At 36.5% G+C, this 19,961-nt stretch overlaps 3 protein-coding genes across 3 annotated transcripts in view; all 3 read left to right on the top strand.

Annotated features, from left to right (window-relative positions):
• LOC135776417 (complement factor B-like) overlaps positions 1 to 12,247 on the top strand; it is a 41,343-nt gene extending 29,096 nt beyond the window's left edge. The window contains exon 18 of the mRNA XM_065287110.2: positions 11,387 to 12,247. Within this exon, the coding sequence (XP_065143182.1) occupies positions 11,387 to 11,557 (171 nt within the window). The 3' untranslated portion in view covers positions 11,558 to 12,247. The remainder of the gene's footprint in view (positions 1 to 11,386) is intronic.
• Positions 5,148 to 10,329, top strand: LOC135776784 (complement factor B-like). Its single transcript, XM_065287702.2, has 10 exons — positions 5,148 to 5,331; positions 5,447 to 5,632; positions 6,817 to 6,990; positions 7,131 to 7,226; positions 7,367 to 7,467; positions 7,658 to 7,805; positions 7,903 to 8,034; positions 8,236 to 8,328; positions 8,611 to 8,748; positions 10,118 to 10,329. The coding sequence occupies exons 1-10, from the start codon at positions 5,184 to 5,186 to the stop codon at positions 10,246 to 10,248; spliced, it is 1,347 nt and encodes a 448-aa protein (XP_065143774.2). The 5' UTR covers positions 5,148 to 5,183; the 3' UTR covers positions 10,249 to 10,329.
• Positions 12,248 to 13,790: 1,543 nt separating the features above from the next.
• On the top strand, positions 13,791 to 19,923 carry bbs1 (Bardet-Biedl syndrome 1). Its single transcript, XM_065287114.2, has 17 exons — positions 13,791 to 13,933; positions 14,333 to 14,409; positions 14,502 to 14,536; positions 14,829 to 15,101; positions 15,238 to 15,284; positions 15,388 to 15,426; positions 15,596 to 15,668; positions 15,762 to 15,893; positions 16,815 to 16,921; positions 17,238 to 17,358; positions 17,471 to 17,629; positions 17,706 to 17,775; positions 17,903 to 18,061; positions 19,097 to 19,230; positions 19,317 to 19,451; positions 19,532 to 19,618; positions 19,751 to 19,923. The coding sequence occupies exons 1-17, from the start codon at positions 13,902 to 13,904 to the stop codon at positions 19,835 to 19,837; spliced, it is 1,767 nt and encodes a 588-aa protein (XP_065143186.1). The 5' UTR covers positions 13,791 to 13,901; the 3' UTR covers positions 19,838 to 19,923.
• Positions 19,924 to 19,961: the final 38 nt, after the last annotated feature.

Here is a 19,961-nt window from a genome sequence, read left to right on the forward strand (position 1 = left end):
TTTTTATCCTCGGGAGTTCGTTCTTCCGAGTCTGATCTTGCAAGTCAGAACTACGAAGGATGCAAGTCCAAACTTGACGTACTTGGTATTGAGAAACAAGTAGTCACAGCTTAAGGGGTTGCATGCTTAACAATGCCCTTCAGTCACATTGATGATATACCTTATAGCCTTGAGCACCTTTTGCTTTATAAAACTGTTGCTAAACGATATAAATATTAAAGAGAAAAAATATGTACAGGTATAAACGCAATTTTCATGATTTAAATCACTAAAAGCCTTCCTTCCACTGAAAAAAATTGTTCCCGACTGACTGTGAACAGCAACAAAACATTTACATTGCAAACGGTGATTGCTGAGCAAAAATACACAAAATCGTTGGGTGCAGCGGTCGTCTATTGACCAATCAGAATCAACAACCGGAACTGATTGTTTAATAAAGTACAGTATACCCTGTGTCTGTAGATGTCACTGCCCAGTGCTACCACCGTCATGGTGTCGTGGATTTTCCAGATGGAATAATGGATGCAGAAGAGAGATATTTAAAATACTTTGTTTTATTAAAGAATTGTATCTAGACAGCATAAACACATTACTGGCTCAGCCTGATGATCACCTTTTAAAACCCAGACTCTGTGTTTTCCATAGCATCAGCTACTAATTCTGCATATGTCACTGTTTTTTTTCAACCTTTTAGTTTCCTCCAATCAGCAATTAGGTTTCCTTCGTTCTTTTTGTTTCAATGCAACTGAACTTTTCTTGGAAACTTAACAATGCAATTGCAATGAATTTAATGAACTAATAAAAAGGGCAATGCACTCAGTGCTTTTGATGAACCAAAACTTAACAACAAAACAGTTCTATTCTGGTGCAGAAAACACATTAATATTAAACTTTAAGATATGAAAACACTCAGTATATGAAATCAGTGAATGATAATAAAACAAATACAGAATATAAATGCAATATGAATCCCCTAAATTCTCTCACAATGGATGTGACCGGTCAGTTTGATGTGGAGTTTCGTATCACTGTGGCCTGTCGCAAAGGCATCATCTACATACTATGCAAGTTAGTGCATTTACAATATGAAGACTGAGATAATGCTTGCTAGATAATGAAGACTCTGATAATGCTTGCTAACAATCTCATAAAATATCCTGTAGGGTAGAAAACTGTGGACGGCCTATTTGCCCGCACCTGTTACCACCATGGCTCTGATGGACATGCCAGCACGTGGGTTCTAGGCTGTACTTGTAGCTTTGGCCAACTGTGAAGTACACATGTACCGTGATAATAATCTGATCATCACCATCAAGACACAAGTAAGTGTTAAAGAACCGTCTTATATTGAAAATTACATTCAGTTTTACATCTGAACTGCTCATATTTTTCATATTAGAGGTTTTGGTCTGACCAAAAAATAAAAACTTTATCATTATTTACTCACCCACCCACATGTCATTTGAACCCCCAATGTTTTTCGTTGTTCTTCAGAACCAAACACAGATTTTTTTCATACAGTGTAAATCAATAGGGGGCTATGTATTTCTTACAGCTATGAAATGACATGAGGGTCAGAAAATGAAGAAAGAATTTTAATTTTTTTTCAATTCAAAGAGGGTTTTAATGGAAAGGTGTTGGGATTCAGTTTTAAAATAGTACAAAATCAATCCATCCTAAATCACTCAAATTAATCTAACATCTGTTACATGTGCTGTGATTTACACCCTAAAGCGTTGCTGCCGCCTTCTATGTAGCCATGCACAGAGCTTTCCAGATGGACCTGTGCAGACTGCCACACGGGCCTATGTCAAAACCCTCGAGTCCAGCATCACGCCGATGTCAGTCAGCCCGACCGAGCCACTCAAAATGAATGCTGTGGTGAGTAAAGCAACACTAGGAGTAAATTAACTACAGTGACAGGAGATGACCTTTAATCTTAACTTCAGCTTCCTGTTTCTGCTTAGATTCAATGGCTGGACCCATCATTCAAGGTTACTCTGAACATTCAGAACATAGCCGTGGCACGTCCGGTCATGAACATAGTTATAAGCTTTCTGTACAATGAACGTTTGTAAAGCATGAGGACAGCCTTCTTCAAAGTGACCTTCTTTAGGTAGTTTTATTAGTGATTGAAACAACATCAAATGTTTCATGGTGAATTGTTTTGTGTCTTTAGATTCCCCTGCTGGTTCCTGGGTTGAATTACCCTATAGATACTTTGTATAGAATATATAGAATAGAATATATATAGAATAGAATATATCTTATAGCATACTATTACTGTAGTATGTATACTGAATATGCAAACAATGTGGACAAAATGCTGTACAACTAAACTGTTGCATTTTTGGTGGTTTTGTGATTATTTGTGGTGATTCTAATGAGATAAATATATGAATAAAATACTGTTAAGGACTACGAAAACGCACTAGAAGAAAGCAGACAGTGTAAACTAAACATTTTAAAAGCTTTTAATAAAATAATTTTCATAATTCAGGCCGGTTTTGACTGTGTATTTACGGTTGACCATTTTAAATAATCTATAAACAAAAGTACTGTAAATAAACAAAACTTGACTTTGTCAATGATTATTGCTTAGGTTGGATGTTTTTTCTGTTACTTGCTAAATATGTCCACAGCATACAGTCACTTCCTTTCACTGGTATATAAATATGTCAGTGAAAGTCCTCTGTTTTTTGTTTACTGGAGAGACAAAAAGAGCATCATGGAGCATGAAGCACTTCATCTATTCATACTTGCAAATTTATGTGCTCTTATAAGCGGTAGGTCTTTTTGCACTGCTTTTTGATCCAAAACATCGAGTTAAAACAACAGAAAGTCTTGTAACTGGATTTGAATAAAATCACAGTAATTCATCAAATTACCATTATACTGTTTTATTTTACAACATTTCATTTTTTTTTAAACATTTCATGTAACATATAAAAATTCACAAACATTAATTTTGGGTCAAGTAGTATTTGTCAGGGTTTGGAACACTCAAAACACGAACCCAGATGCAGACATAAATAACAAAGGAATTTATTAACAAAACCGGGGAAAACAGAAAAACAAAACCCACGAGGGGGCAAAACAAGACAAGGGAAAACAATACTAAACTAACACTAAACTTAACAAAAACTAACAATAAACTTCCAACACATAAACAGATCAAGACTTGGATATATCAAAAACTTACAGGAACCGACAGGGAATAAGACAAGACGAACGTGAACAGAACAGCAAACACAAGGACAATAAATAGGGAGAACTAATGAGGGACACAGCTGAAATCAATGACAAGTAAGGGAGCGGGTAAAAAGTGACAAGACAAGAGAAACACGTGGCTGGGTAAAAACACTTGATGCCACGTGTTCCCACACAAAACATGATACTGTCAGAACCCTGCCACAAAGACTATAATATAAGACATGATTCTGACAGGATCCTGACAGTACCCCCCCCTTAAGGAGCGACTACCAGACGCTCCTCAGGGGAACACTAAACACGGGACATAACAGACTGACACACAGACAAAACCCAAGAAAACATTACAAATAGTAACAACGGTAAACAAGCAATAATGACAAATGGGTTGGGGTGGGATAATAAAAATAACAAACAAGGGAGGGGGGGTTGGGGAACAAGAAAGTTCACAGGGGGAGGTCCAGATGGGGTGGGACTGGGCGAGGAAGAAGTCCTTGGTTTTCTGGGTGAAGCAGAGGGAGTCCGGGGAGGTCTTGTGGAGGACTTGTGAAAGACATGACAGGAAGATGCAGATTCTGACTGGGGTTGCGCTGGCTGCGCACACGGCTGGGGTTGCGCTGGCTGCGCACACGGCTGCGGCTGGGTTGGCTGCGCACACGGCTGCGGCTGGGCTGGCTGCGCAGATTCTGGCTGTGGCTGGGCTGGCTGCGCAGATTCTGGCTGCGGCTGGGCTGGCTGCGCAGATTCTGGCTGCGGCTGGGCTGGCTGCGCAGATTCTGGCTGCGGCTGGGCTGGCTGCGCAGATTCTGGCTGCGGCTGGGCTGGCTGCGCAGATTCTGGCTGCGGCTGGGCTGGCTGCGCAGATTCTGGCTGCGGCTGGGCTGGCTGCGCAGATTCTGGCTGCGGCTGGACACAAGTTCCCCTCCTGCTCTTCTTCCTTCGAGGTCGTGGAGCAGAGAGTGGATGTAATGGTGTAACCAAGTCGGAGGAGGACCCCCCGGACGAAGACTCCCAGGAGATCCTCCTCTCACGCTTCCCTCGAAGGGATACAGGTGGGGAATGGCTCTCTGGAGCCGGAGAAGAAAGTTCTGGGTCACCGAGCCCCAACATTCCCAAGGTACGTCCCTCTTGGATAGATGAAAGAGGACGGGGCTCGGCGGTTCTGGTCTGGTTCTGCCTGGAGTTAATCCCGGGTCCATACACAAGAGGATCAAACCAGATAGGACCCGGTTCACACTCCAGGCGATAGCTCCGACCTCTCCGTGCAAGACGGCTATGCATGTCTGCTGGGTTCTAATTTGTCACGTTCGTTCTGTCAGGGTTTGGAACACTCAAAACACGAACCCAGATGCAGACATAAATAACAAAGGAATTTATTAACAAAACCGGGGAAAACAGAAAAACAAAACCCACGAGGGGGCAAAACAAGACAAGGGAAAACAATACTAAACTAACACTAAACTTAACAAAAACTAACAATAAACTTCCAACACATAAACAGATCAAGACTTGGATATATCAAAAACTTACAGGAACCGACAGGGAATAAGACAAGACGAACGTGAACAGAACAGCAAACACAAGGACAATAAATAGGGAGAACTAATGAGGGACACAGCTGAAATCAATGACAAGTAAGGGAGCGGGTAAAAAGTGACAAGACAAGAGAAACACGTGGCTGGGTAAAAACACTTGATGCCACGTGTTCCCACACAAAACATGATACTGTCAGAACCCTGCCACAAAGACTATAATATAAGACATGATTCTGACAGGATCCTGACAGTATTCACATGAACTGTCATGAAACTTTAACATTTGCAAATGACAAAAGTATGTGAAGATACACTTAGCGATGTTATGAACACATTTATGAAATATTTTTTCAATGTATACTTGTAATCAAATGTATCATTTTTATATTTCTTACAGGTGCTCCGACTTTGTGCTCTAATGAGAATCTGGACATTAGTATGGGGGGATTTTCTCTCTCAAATGGTTTTTCTGAAGGTAGCGTTCTGAGATATACTTGTCCAGAAGGTTATTACCCATCTGTTAAGAGTCGGCAGTGTAAAAATGGAAGATGGGACCCAAAACCAACAAGGAAAACACAGTGCAAGAGTAAGCAATAGATTATGACATCTGTATCCCTCTATAATCCATTCTTATTTATTAAAAACTATCAAAAACATAATTCGAGTTATATATTCTGCATTTGCGTCTATATGTATCTTAGTGGTCACATGCCCCGATCCTCGTGGTTTTGAAAACGGCGATGTCTCTCCTTATCAGCAGAGGTATTTTGTGAACAACACAACCAGCTACTCATGTCAATCTGGCTACACATTCAGTGGCTCAGTGTCCCGAATCTGCCAACCTAATGGGAAGTGGAGTGGTGGCACACCAATCTGTGGAAGAAACTGTAAGTAACAAGTAATGCAATTTAGGGGCGGCTCAGTGGGTAGCACTGTTGCCTCCCGGCAAAAGGGTCCCCGGTTCGAACCTCGGCTGGGTTGGGAGGCCTTTCTGTGTGGAGCTGCTTGTTGTCCCTGTGTATCCTTGCATTCCAAAGACAAACAGGCTACACTGAAAAAAAACGAACTTTTTGGTGTAGTAATATATATTAGATTAACTCTTATGTCTACATAATAATATTAACATTTTGAGAACTAGATTTTCCTAACTAAAATGATGATAAATACACAATTAATTCATGTAGAAAATGAACTGTGTGGGAATGGTAGTCTTATTAGATATTTTCTTGTATTATTTAACTGTTTTATAGTCACTGCACATAGTCCTAAAATAATAAAGTAAATTTTAATCAAAATCTACAGATTCAAGTAAAAAATCTTAGTTAATTTAACTGGAGAATATGAAATCATTAAACTAAAAAAATCAAGTAAAATTAACTTAAATTTATTTGCACATGTTGTAAGGAATACCCACAATCTTTTGCGCCTGAATATTTTTATTTTTTTAAGCTTTATCACAGAATAAGAACGAATAAGAATTTAACTACTTAAATATTTGTTAATAAAATATTATAAAGGCTTAAGCTCTTATATTATTGTTGTTGTAAATGATAATTTTGTGAAGTCACCATTTAGGCGATCAGTGTTTCTTTACATGAACCCGGTTCGGAACATTATATTGTATTTCTCTACACAGTGCTGACAATGCATGTCAAAACCCAAGTTTATTCAATGACTGACTTTTAATGTATTTTGTGTTATAATGCCATTTATAACACTAAAAATAACTAAGTCCATAGAACTATGTTAAAGAAAATAACACAGTAAATACGATTTATTTAATATTTTTAGGACAACAATGCTTCAATTTTCAAAAAAAAAAAAATATTAGAATTTACTGGAATTATTAAAATAAATCTAACTTATAAAAAAATTATGAAGTAACAGTTAAATAATTAAGTAAATATTTTTTTCATGCATTATTAAGTAGATTTTTAGTAGGTAAGTTGTACTTAAAAAAAGTAGCATAAACAGTCTTTTTTGTGAGTTACCTGGGATTTGGAGTATAAAAAACTAGATAGTGAGACAAAATCATGTCAATAAGAAGTTGTGTCATATGTGTTTCTCACAGCGGATCACTGTCCTGATCCTGGTGTTCCCCCTGGCACTACAAGGTCAGGAAATGTGTTTAATTTTGATGACAAAGTCACATACAACTGTGAGAGTAAACTGACCTTGATTGGTTCCCGTGAGCGAGTCTGTCAGAAAGGTGGCCTGTGGACGGGGTCAGAACCAGAATGTTACGGTAAACCTTCTTACTTCCTTCACAGAAACACAAGAGTACTGGACATGCATGTGACCTTTGTACCACATTGACTGTAAATGTTTCTAAAAATAAACATGGGCTGTTTGGGACTTAATGTTGTTGTTGTTTTGTAAATACAGCTGATTTCACATATGACACCCCAGAGGAAGCATCCGACAGTTTAATCTCTTCTCTAAAGACAAATCTACAGGTTTCTCAACAGTATAAAGAAATAGGTTTGTACTGTCATCTTCCTCTGCAAGTTTGTTTTGACATATTGAGAGATTTTGTCACCGCATATTGCATGAAACCTATTCTTAATTCCTTAAGTTCAGCAAGGAAAAACAATTACAGTGAATAAAAGGTGTTTTTTTAGGTGGAAAGCTTGATATCTACATTGCCTTGGATGTATCTGATAGCATAAATGAAAACGACTTTGAAAATGCGAAAGGTGTCATTAGTAAACTTATAGAAAAGGTATTTCCAGCATTTCTATTCTTTACCACATATCCCATAGTAAATAAATCACAGTTGTGCTAATATATTTAGTATAACAGCACTCGTGTGACAATGCATAATTGTGTACTACTGTATATTCTTATTATAGTAACGTGCAGCTGTACATGGACCTAATTAAAATGGATTTGACTTCATTCTTTACCCACAGATCAGTTACTATGAGGTCTCCCCAAATTATGAGATCCTGATTTTTGCCACAGATGTTACCAGGATTGTCTCTATGCGAGACTTTAAGATTGGTCAAAAAGATAACCTCTTACAATTTCTTAATAAACTAGGAGATTATAAATATAGCAGTAAGTGTTTTCTTTGGATAAGCACTTAAATGAGTTTCTCATATGAGAGTGAATCTGTATGATATCGTCATTTAATCTCCCTGTGTTAATCTAACAGGTAAAGGGACGGGACCAGGGACTAATATTGCCCAAGTTTACTGGAGGATTTATGAGAGTATGCTATTTGAGAAGATCATTGATAAAAAGAGCTTTCTTCAGACTCAACATATTGTCATCTTGTTCTCTGATGGTATTGGATATATTTTACTTTTTTCAATGTAGACTTTTTTCCAAGTGGTTAGCAGTGTATCTGTTTAAGGGCCTTTGATGTGAAATTTGAAATCATAAAAAATTGTGCTGCAGATCTGCTAAGTGGAAAATTAACTAATTTAATAATGTTCATTTATGTTTATAATATTCAGTGAACTGTACACCTTATTTCGCACTGTAGGTCAAGCCAACATGGGTGGAAATCCCAAACCTAAGGTGGACCAAATAAAAGATCTTGTGATACAAAAGGATCCGTCACGTGAGGAAAAACTTGGTGAGGATGAATTTGAAATGTATTGTTTTTACAGGAACCTTTAGTCTGTTGTTATATCACTGTTAAAATCTAAGCTACTTTTTATTTTGGTGCATTTGCACGGTGCACCTCAGCAGAAAACTATTTATTGTAAAAATAAGACGGCAATATTCTGTATTTTTGCCATTCACATACAGCAGCACAGTAACTGAGAATAATGTTTTTATATATTAGTAATTTTAAGATTATTATAGTATTATATTGTCCAAAATTCCTCATTACTCATACACATTTTCTTTTCAGACCTTTATGTGTTTGGAATGGGTGATGATGTAAATGCTGAGGATATAAATCATTTAAAGACTGACAGAGGAAATGAAAAGTTTTTTTTCAAACTTCGAGATCTGCATGATTTAAAGAAGACGTTTGACACCATGATTGGTACTGTATTATGTTATCATGTTTCTCAATTTATCTTGTTCTGTTTATATAAAAGTTTGTGATTACTAGACTGAAATGTTTTTTGTGATCTTTAAAGCCTTTGATCCGAAAGCATTTGTCTAAAAATTATTTACAATATAAAAGAAAAAAAAACTCCTACATTACAAAAAATATTCTTTTGGACTAAATAATAAAGAAAAAGCAGCCAGTAAGAGTCCAGATTAGATGGGAAGTTCTTCAGTACTGTTTAAAAAGCATTTCAGGGTGAAACCTCAAGACACTGCTTAAAGGAATAGTCCATTTTCTTAAAAGAAAATCCAGATAATTTACTCACCACCATGTCATCCAAAATGTTGATGTCTTTCTTTGTTCAGTCGAGAAGAAATTATGTTTTTTGAGGAAAACATTACAGGATTTGTTTAATTTTAATGGACTTTAATAGAGGCCAACATTTAACACTTAACTCAACACTTAACAGTTTTTTTCAACGGAGTTTCAAAGGACTCTAAACGATCCCAAACAAGGCATAAGGGTCTTATCTAGCGAAACGATTGTCATTTTTGACAAGAAAAATAACAAATATACACTTTTAAACCACAACTTCTCGTCTAGGTCCGGTCCAGCGTGACCTAACGTAAATGCGTAGTGAAGTAGGGAGGTCACGTGTTACATATATGAAACGCACAATTGTGGACCATTGTAAACAAAAACCTGACACAAAGACATTAATTATTATCATTCGACATACAACAACGTTGGAACGGTCCTCTTTCTCCAAACTTGTAAATACTGGGGCGTAGTTTCGCATTCGTCATCCGTGACCTCTTGACGTCATGACGTATTGCATGGGGTCACGCTGGTGCATCACGACCGGATCTGGACGAGAAGTTGTGGTTTAAAAGTGCATATTTTTTATTTTTATTTTCAAAAATGACAATCGTTTTGCTAGATAAGACCCTTATGCCTCGTTTGGGATCGTTTATAGTCCTTTGAAACTCAGTTGAAAAAAACTGTTACGTGTTGAGTTAAGTGTTAAGTGTTGGGCTCTATTAAAGTCCATTAAAATAAGAAAAATCCTGCAATGTTTTCCTCTAAAAAACATAATTTCTTCTCGTCTGAACAAAGAAAGACATCAGCATTTTGGATGACATGGTGGTGAGTAAATTATCTGGATTTTTTTAAGAAAATTGACTATTCCTTTAATAAATCTCAAAAATAACATTTATTGTATATTAAAGCTGGTGTTATTTCATCATTTGACAAGTTTACTATTATTCTAAAATAATAATGTGAGTAAATATTAAGTTAGTGACCCTATACACTTTAAATTGATAATGTATATGAATTAATCTTACCATTTCTTTAACAGATGAGGGTCCCAGGATAAAACTGTGTGGACTTTACAAAGATTATGATGATGGCTCAGATTCCCATAAGCGTCGTCAATACCCCTGGTTGGCAAAGATCAGTGTGGATGTGGGCATCTCTTTGTCTTTTTAAGCAAAACAAATGAAGTGCTTTTCAATCATTTGTTATTGTTCACATTAATTTGACTGTGGAGGACTCAAGCTGTGGCACCTAGGTTGTGGAACGCCTTGCCTCCTTCCATTCGCTGTTTGAATTGTGTAGAAACTTTTAAAACTCAGTTGAAAACCCTTCTTTTTAAAGAGTCCTTAACTAGTCTGTAGGGTTGTTTTGGGCTGGTTTTATGTGTACCTCTGTTGTTTAATGCGTACTTTTGCTGGTTTTAGATGTTTTAAATGTTTTTATTATTGTTGTGTATTCTTCTTTTGTTATGAAGCACTTTGTGATTTTTATCTATGAAATGTGCTATAGAAATAAATTTTACTTACTTACTTACTTTGTTAATTGTTTTTGCAGCATAGTGATGGAAAGATGTCAAATTGCATGGGGTCTTTAGTCACATCGACCTTCATCTTGACAGCGGCTCACTGCTTCAAGTTTGACGATACACCTGATAGGATAACTGTTGACATGGAATCAAAGTCTGAAGGTAATTGTATGTCTTCACTTGTATAATAAATAATTTTTTTACTTCCCCAGCTGATTTATAATGAAAAATTGAAGTGGCTACACCTCTGTGGTTTTCCGTTTCCACCCTTAGGAATAAAAGTTAAAGAGTACATACCTCATCCTCGCTATAATCTCACAGCAAAGCGTCACAAGGGTATACCAGAATATTATGAATTTGACATAGCCCTTCTTCAACTGGAAGAGCCTTTAATCATGAGTCCTGAAATTCAGTAAGGAACACAGCTGATCGAAGTGATTTTACTCTTATAAGAAAGTGCATATTATTAAAATATCTTGTTTATCTGTTCAGACCAATCTGCATCCCCTGCACCAGGGAAACCAGTGGAGCTCTAAAACTTTCAGACCGAGAGGGAACGTGCAAAAAACATGGTGAGCTAAAAACAAGCAAAATGCAATATTTTATCGCAAGGTTTCTGCATGGGGTGTGCAAACTTACGAGCTCACTGTATGTAGCGACTAAAATACAATGCACATTTCATTTTGAATCATTTTTCCACTTATGTTTGTTAATTTCCCTTTACAAGCAGATGTGCATGTTGTTCTGCGAGATGTTTGTTTTTAATATAAGAAATATCTTTGATAGGTCGGTATTGTAAGCTGGGGAGTGAAGGACATGTGTGCACGCAGCCCTAAACCTAAATCTGAGAAAGATTCCAGAGATTACCATACAAATCTGTTCAGTCCAGAAATACGTTCATTCCTTAAACAATATCTGGGAAATGAAAGAATAGGAACTCCTCTAACATTCTTATGAACATTTATGTAACAATAGCTTATATGCATACTCAGCAACATTGTGCATGTGCAGTGGTGTTTAAAGAGATCTGACTGTCACAGTACTTACAGATAATTTAAGATAATCTTTGACCTTTCTAGATGTGATGAAAGGCTGAATTTTTGCCATCCTGATTATTCATTCTGTTTCAATCTGTTCTAACAGTAGTTGCTTGTTTTCTTTGGGTTTATTGCCATTTTTAAAAGATTTGAGATCATTTTAGCCGAACATCCTGAACTTTGCTGCATTTCTTTATATATTTTCCCCTCTCAAATCAACTTTTTAATCAGGTTACATTGTTCATCTGAGCAATGTGTGTACTGTAACAGCCCATTGTACTTAGAAATTCAGCAGATATTTTATAACAAACATTTGCTCCCCCCCTTTCTCAGTTAGAGACCAAAACAGGGAGATGTTTTTTTTTCACAAAATTAACTAATTTTCTAATTAAACTTTACAATGAATCAGTCATGTACCAAGTGTGGATATTATTACCAATGGGTATATTGTTTGTAAGTGGTTTATAACAGTGGTTTATCAGGCTACTGATGTTGCCCAGCATTGCTATTTTTTGAACACCACTGTACCTCAGTGAAGTAAATCTTTTGTGTCTTTGAGCTTTGTGATAATTTGTGAAAATCGTTTAAAGTCTTTTTGCATAATAAAGGCAAATAAAAAAATGGATGCATCAATTTATCTTCATTCTGAATTTTCATCAATGATTCATTATACTTTTTACATGTTTAATTTAATAAACATTTAACCCAGGCAGTATTTGTAAAAATGTTTTTTAATATATAACAGGAAAAAATGAAAAATTACCAGAAACAGAATTGTGGTCAAAAGGTTGGATTAATGCAACAAGCTGATTCAAAACCATAAGCCTACAATGGTGGAAAAAAATGGTCTATAGCTATCACTTGGGCAGTAGCCTATACCCTTTCATAAAGCACACCTTCCCACCTAAAGAGTTCATACATCAGAAGTAGGCTACATATTGGCACGAAAGAGTGGTACAACCGTACAACAGAGTTTTTTTATTATTACTTCAAAAATAGAACATACAGCAAAAAAAAATCTGTATAATATGGGCGAATCACAAATAAGCCAGGGAGGTCAAGGGTTATCAAAAAAATGACATATCTTGTAGAGCTTACACAGGTCATATGATCAAACGTTTTTTTTTTTTTTTTTACACTCAGATATTGAAAGAACATAGTGCCAAACATAGCAGCAAGCTCCAGAAAGTTTGGTTCTTTTTTAAGAATTTTGACATACAGTAATAAGCAAATTTATCACATAATACTCTGAAAATAATTATAATAAATAATATTGTTACACGTTTTGTCCAATCTTCACAGATGAATACATATTTAATTTTTTTTTACTTAAAAATTCTTAAAGTTGTGCACACTCTATTTCTGCCACGTACGAGAGCGTATTTCTTTCTATTGTTATTTCTTAAATTATCTTTATTTATGGAACCTATTAGTTGTAAAAAGACTAAAATTAATAAAAAAGATTACATATAAAATCATGAAACACACCATGTGATGAGTTTTTGGTGCGAAATGTATAATTCGTTGTCAAAGCAGTCACCTTTAAAATATTACATAGATGTTACCCTTGTAATAGTGTTCTCAGTAAGTATATTCAAAGCATTGAAAAAAAAATGTGATATGGAAGAGACAATTGTATATCTTGTTTGTGAGTGTGTTTGTGTTAAAGCCTTTTGGAATGATTTCTTTTGGAAATATGCATCAACACGTTTAATATTATTTTCTTTCATCACAATTCAAAACATTGTATTGAGTATTATTATAAATCTTTTTATTTTATTCGGCAAATTCTTTATCCACAAATGCAAATTCCTCAGAAAGAAGCCCCTCTTATCAATATTTCTGGGTGATTATTATTCTTACGTTTTGTCTTTGTTGGGCATAAAAAAATCTTTCAAAGGTCAAAAACTGCTTTAATGTTTAACCTTTTATAATTCCCATCTGGTGTATCTTCATTTTTTTTGTGCAAGTTTTATTTTTTCCTTCTAGTTGTTGATTCCTGTTTAATATTATTACAAATGGGAACATGATACAATTTTGTAAGTCCTTTAAAACTGCTGAATAAAAAAAACATTCGTTGTCGGAACTCTTTATTAAGACCAATAATTCCTGGCGGAAATATTTCTGTGTAGCGCATGTAAGCATATCCGATCATAGGTTGTCATAGAAACGGGGAAAGCCGATCTGAGGATTACAACCACAAGCAATCCAAGTACTTCAATGGTCACAGATTAGATCAGACCATTGAACGATATCAAATCATCATGTCATCTCTTCCACAAGACACGAAAGACGCGTGAGTAACGTTAGTTATGAACATACTTTCTCTCAAAAACATCGCGTTAAATCGTAAGTGATCGGTGCTACTGGCGCCAGCTAATAAATAGATATATATTAAGATATACTTATTAAATATATACACGGGCCTGTTGAATGTTTTATTCTGATTAGCTGAGACATGTTCAATGGTTGTTGATTATTTTTCTGTTAACCGCACACCTAACCTTTTAAATGTCTTAAAAAATAGGCACCAGAACAATGTTTGTGGTAAATGTGATATAAGAGTAATATTGACTCCGGTCCACACCCGCGCTGTAATTCCTTACATAACACACCATATCATTGTTACATGAAAAACATAGTGATATACTTTAGTGTTTACTGTAGTAAATGAGTTCACCTGTGCTCTTTATAGTTCGGTGGCTTCTTCCAAATGGCTCGATGCACATTATGATCCAGTCGCCAATCTATATACCTTTTCCTCTTGCATTGGTAAGTGTACACTACTGAAAACAATCACGAGCTGCAGTTTGTTTAGCAACTGACGTTACGCTCCAGCTGAAGTTTACTGCTTTCTTCCACAGCTCTTTCAGACTTGCATGGAGATGGTGAGAATAAGGTGAGATTATATTTGACTTTGTTGACTATTTAGACATTCCAGCCTTTCTAGTCAGCACAATTTTTGTATTCAACCAAATAAAGTATTAGCAGACTGTCTTGGTAAAATTTCATATTTTAGGTCCTGTCGGTTCCAATCAACTCAGGTCATAAGCCACTTTATTTGTAAACTGATTTCATTCAAAGTTCATTCAGGGTAGAACAGGCTTGAAAAAAATACTGGTCTATATACGGTTAAATCAATGCCCACTGATGACAAAGTCTCATCTGAGATATGTTTGTTTGTATACCAGCTGGTGGTGGGTGATCTTGGCACAGGAGTGTGTAACATAAAGCTAAAGGTGTACCGTGGTACGGGACTGTTGAGTGAAAGCACCCTACTGGACTTACCGACTGGCCTGGTCTCCTTTCTGATGGACCTTCATGAGCCACGAACCCCAGCCATTGCTGTAGCCTCTGGCCCCTTCATTTATGTCTATAAGAACTTAAGACCTTACTTCAAGTTCACACTTCCTAGTCTGGAGGTGAATCCTTTGGAGCAGGATCTCTGGAGTCAGGCTCGGGAGGTGAGCTATACATCATATCACACTCATGTTTTTGCCTGCTTGGGGTTTCATCTTATTATGTTACTTGTTTGTTATATTGGGAATTTAGTATGTATTTATGTATGTATTTAATTATGGGATTTATTGCCCTTCCTAGGACATGATTGACCCAATGACCCTTAAAGAGATGTTGGAAGGGATACGGTATGTACATGCTTTGTTCTAGCCTCAATACATTGTTATTTTAATGATGTGCTTCCTAAAGACTTTTATTAATCGTACTAAATAATCATTTTCATTTGAATAGGGATAAAGCAGAAATTCCACTCTCCGTCAGATCACTACGGTAACATTTTACCCTCTCATATTTTTTGTTATTGTCTGCATATGATCATGTTTATTATTATATGATTCATGCATACACCTTGTTATTGTTATTATAAATTGAAAACATTTTCTCAACAGCACCTTGGATTAGCTACAAAAATATAATTGTTTGTCATATGTTTGTTCAGGTTCCTCATGCTTGATCCACAGGAAATGGAGACTTTTGTTCATCTTCACAAAGAACAGCCTATACGTCGCCAGGTACCCAAATCTGAATTTAGAAAAAACCATCATGCGCACATGAACACAAAATAGGCGTCCATAACATGACTTCTGTCTTTTTGTTTATCACAGACAGTCATTACTTGTATAGGGACATTAAAGAAGAATATGGCAGATGACGATGCAGTTAGCTGTCTGGTGATTGGCACAGAGAATTGTGACGTTTATATATTGGATCCAGAAGCCTTTACCATCCTCTACAAGGTAAGTCTATGGGTCAAATTTACATTTATGCATATGGAATATATTTTAATCTCGGGTTCCCATGGGTTTTTGAAATCCTTGCAATTTTGTGAATCTGGGGAAAAAAATTCCCGACTTAGATACAGGTAATTGAAAGTGCTTGAATCAATTTTGTGCAAGAAGTTTTCTGGAAAAAATCCATATTATTGCCTGTATAGTGTAGGATGACATCATTAAAATTCAAGACTTTTTTAGTGCATGTGCTAAACTGTTCATTGTGAATGCTTATATCTTCTATATGCCAATTTTTATCCATACCAAAATGTTTTTTTGCATAGTTGTGTTTGACACATTATCACTGTAACAATATATCAGGTAACACAATGTAACCTTGCTCTCATTTAAAATGTGTCCCCACACTTTGAATGTGAAAATATTGGACCTGGAAAGTTCTTGAAATGTCTTTGAATTTGAAGTTAACCAAGGTGTAGGAACCCTGTTTATCGACTATTTAAATACAAGCCTTTTTTTACAATTACAGTGCTTACATAAGCAATAAGGTATATCATGAATAAGTCACGGCTTAAGGGGTTGCATGCCTAACAATGCCCTTCAGCCATGACTTATTCATGCTATACCTTATAGCATTGAGCACCTTATTGCTTTAATAAAAAAGTTATCAAAATATTAAAGCAAAAAAAAATGTGTAAATGCAACTTTCATAAGGTAAAATCACTTAAAGCCTTCCTTTCGCTTGGAAAAAATAGTCCCCGACTGACTGTGAACAGCAAAAAAAAAAAATGTATCACATAAGTTAACGTTGCTAACAGTGATTGATGCGCAGTAATACACCAAATCGTTGGATGCAGCGGTTGTTGACCAATCGGAATAAAAAACCGTAACTGATAGTTTTATAAAGTACAGTATACCCTGTGTCTGTAGATGTCACTGCCCAGTGCTCCCACCTTCATGGATGTGACAGGTCAGTTTGATGTGGAGTTTCGTATCACTGTGGCCTGTCGCAATGGCAACATCTACATACTACGCAGGTTAGTGCATTTATGTGAATGCGAAGACTCTAAAATCATGCAAGAATAGAGTAACTCACAACAGTGTTAAAAATGTGATTTATATTTTCTGAAGAAAATGCATTGACAAGGTTGGGTTTTCATAAACTAAATGCTGCATTAGGGCCACTTTGTCTTTGCTTTGGAATCAATGCCCTTCTTGTTTTCATTTGGATTTATAATATGATGTGACACCGGTGTTATCAGTGTCACATAGTTTGTACAGAGCCTATGAGTTCATTAACCTATGAAACAAACTTTCACTTTGAAATACATGTCAACCCATTTTGTGTTGAAGGGACTCACCGAAGCCAAAGTACTGCATTGAGTTGTCTTCTCACCCAGTCGGCCTGGTGAGAATAGGAAAGAATGTAGTGGTAGGATGTACTCACGAGACACTGCATGGTTATACTCAAAAGGTATGAATCAGTTTTTTTACCTTACACCAACCCATAATACATGTGTTTTAATTGCTACTATTTTCTTATTTTATGATAATGCTTGTTCACAATCTCATAAAATATCCTGTAGGGTAGAAAACTGTGGACGGCCTATTTGCCCGCACCTGTTACCACCATGGCTCTGATGGACATGCCAGCGCGTGGGTTCCAGGCTGTGCTGGTAGCTCTGGCCAACTGTGAAGTACACATGTACCGTGATAATAATCTGATCAACACCATCAAGACACAAGTAAGTGTTTAAGAACCGTCTTATATTGAAAATTAAAGCAGAACTCTGCTTGAGTTTTATCATTTATATCTTGCAGGATGTTGTGACAAGCATTTGTTTTGGGCGTTATGGAAGAGAAGATTGCACCCTGATAATGACCACAAAAGGTTTTGTTTTTATATGTATATGCTTGTTAGATACACAACAGTTTACACCAATTCCATAAATGGCTACAAAGATTTTTCAGTTTGCTTGTCTTAATCTGTGTGTGTATGTGTGAAAATCTCCAATCAGGAGGAGGTCTGATTGTGAAAATCTTAAAGAGGACAGCTGTGTTTGATGAGAGGGACTCGGCCATGGGCCCCCCAGTAGCCCAGAGCATCCGTCTTAACGTTCCCAAGAAAACCAAGCTTTATGTGGACCAGACCCTGAGAGAGCGGGAAAATGCAGTTTGTCTGTTCCAGCTCAACTCAACACATACAGCTGAGATAATATGAGGAGCTCATATGCAAAAATGTCAAAAATTACATAATTATATAAACCGAATGCTCTTTGCATGTCTCATATGTTCATCAAATACCTTTGCATCGTGACCATTTTAAAATACTGCTTTATTGGCTAAATCCACAATGATTTTTTAGTAAAATCCTCTAAATGCACGGAAGAAGATTTGGATGAACAACCATGAAGCGTGTGAAACAACCATGGTTCAAATTTAAACTTGTGTCCCTTGTGACTATTTGGACCTAAATACAATCCACATGTAGCAATGACATAGATCACAGCACCCCATTATATTTACTTCAGTTTCTTCATTTTTACATTCTGAATATCATTTGCAATGTTTCTAGTTGCATCTTTAGTGATCTATGTCTTGTCTGAAGAATTGGATTTTTTTGGAGGAGGTTTTTGCCAAAAAAGCTTGCATGCACTTAAAGGGTTTTGCCGCAAAAGACAGTCACATTTGTTAGATACCAATTAATTTTTGAAAATGAGGCATTTCAGTTACTGACTAATAACATTTTTTCATTGCCTTTAAAGTGAATTTACTGAAGCTAAACAGAGGTTGATTAAAAAAAATGCTTATTTACAAGACGCTCTTAGAGGGTTTTGCATCTGAACTCCTCATATGTTTTATAATAGAGGTTTTGGTCTGACCCATAGCTCATCAAAAAATAAAAACGTTATCATTATTTACTCACCCACATGTCATTTGAACACCCAATGTCTTTCATTGTTCTTTAGAACCAAACACAGATTTTTTAAAATATTTTTTGTTGTGAGGTCTATGTATTTCTTAAAGGTATGGAATGACATGAGAGTGAGTAAATGTTTTCATTTAATTTTCATTTCTTCCAATTCAAAGAGGATTTTAATGGAAAGTTGTTATGGAATTCCAATCCATCCTAAATCACTTTAAGTGAATTTAACATCTGTTACATGTGCTGTGATTTGGACCCTAAAGTGTTGTTGCCTTCTTCTATGTAGCCATGCACAGAGCTTTTCAGATGGACCTGTGCAGGCTACGTCTAGCTGCGGCACGGGCCTATGTCAAAGCCCTCGAGTCCAGCCTCACGCCGATGTCGGTCAGCCCGACCGAGCCGCTCAAAATGAATGCTGTGGTGAGTTAAGCAACACTAGGAGTAAATTAACCACAATGACGGGAGATGACTTTTGATCTTTATTTCTGCTTCCTGTTTCTGCTCAGGTTCAAGGGCTGGGTCCATCCTTCAAGCTCACTCTGAACATTCAGAACTTAGCCGTGGCACGTCCGGTCATGAACATAGTTATAAGCTTTCTATACGATGAACGTTTGTACAGCATGAGGACAGCCTTCTTCAAGGTGACCTTCTTTAGGTTGTTTTATTATTAGTGATTGAAACAACATCAAATGTTTCATGGTGAATTGTTGTGTGTCTTTAGATTCCCCTACTGGTTCCAGGACTGAATTACCCTATAGACACTTTTGTTGAATGCTCGAGTGACAAAGGAATCTCTGACGTCATCAAAGTGAGCACTTATGTTTAAAATATCATGCTATTGCTGTAGTATGTATACTGAATATGCACACAATGTGGAGACACTGTGTGTGTGTATATAGTCTATTAGGACTATAATGCATATTTGTTTTTTATATTGCAGGTGTTCGTGCTGAAGGAAGGAAGAAGTACCCCTATCCTTACTGCCCACATCAACATGCCTGTGAGTGAGGGAATTGCACTGTGCTAAAACTGGGGCCTGTAGCTTCACAGTCGTTTTTACATCTCACTGTGCTCCTTGGAGCATTTAGAGGCAATGCTTCTTCACAGAGCTACCCAAAGCTTATGATCACAGGAGTTAAGAAAAGCTTGTG

This window comes from Paramisgurnus dabryanus, chromosome 18 (genome assembly GCF_030506205.2).
Source record: "Paramisgurnus dabryanus chromosome 18, PD_genome_1.1, whole genome shotgun sequence".
Lineage (NCBI taxonomy): Eukaryota > Metazoa > Chordata > Actinopteri > Cypriniformes > Cobitidae > Paramisgurnus > Paramisgurnus dabryanus.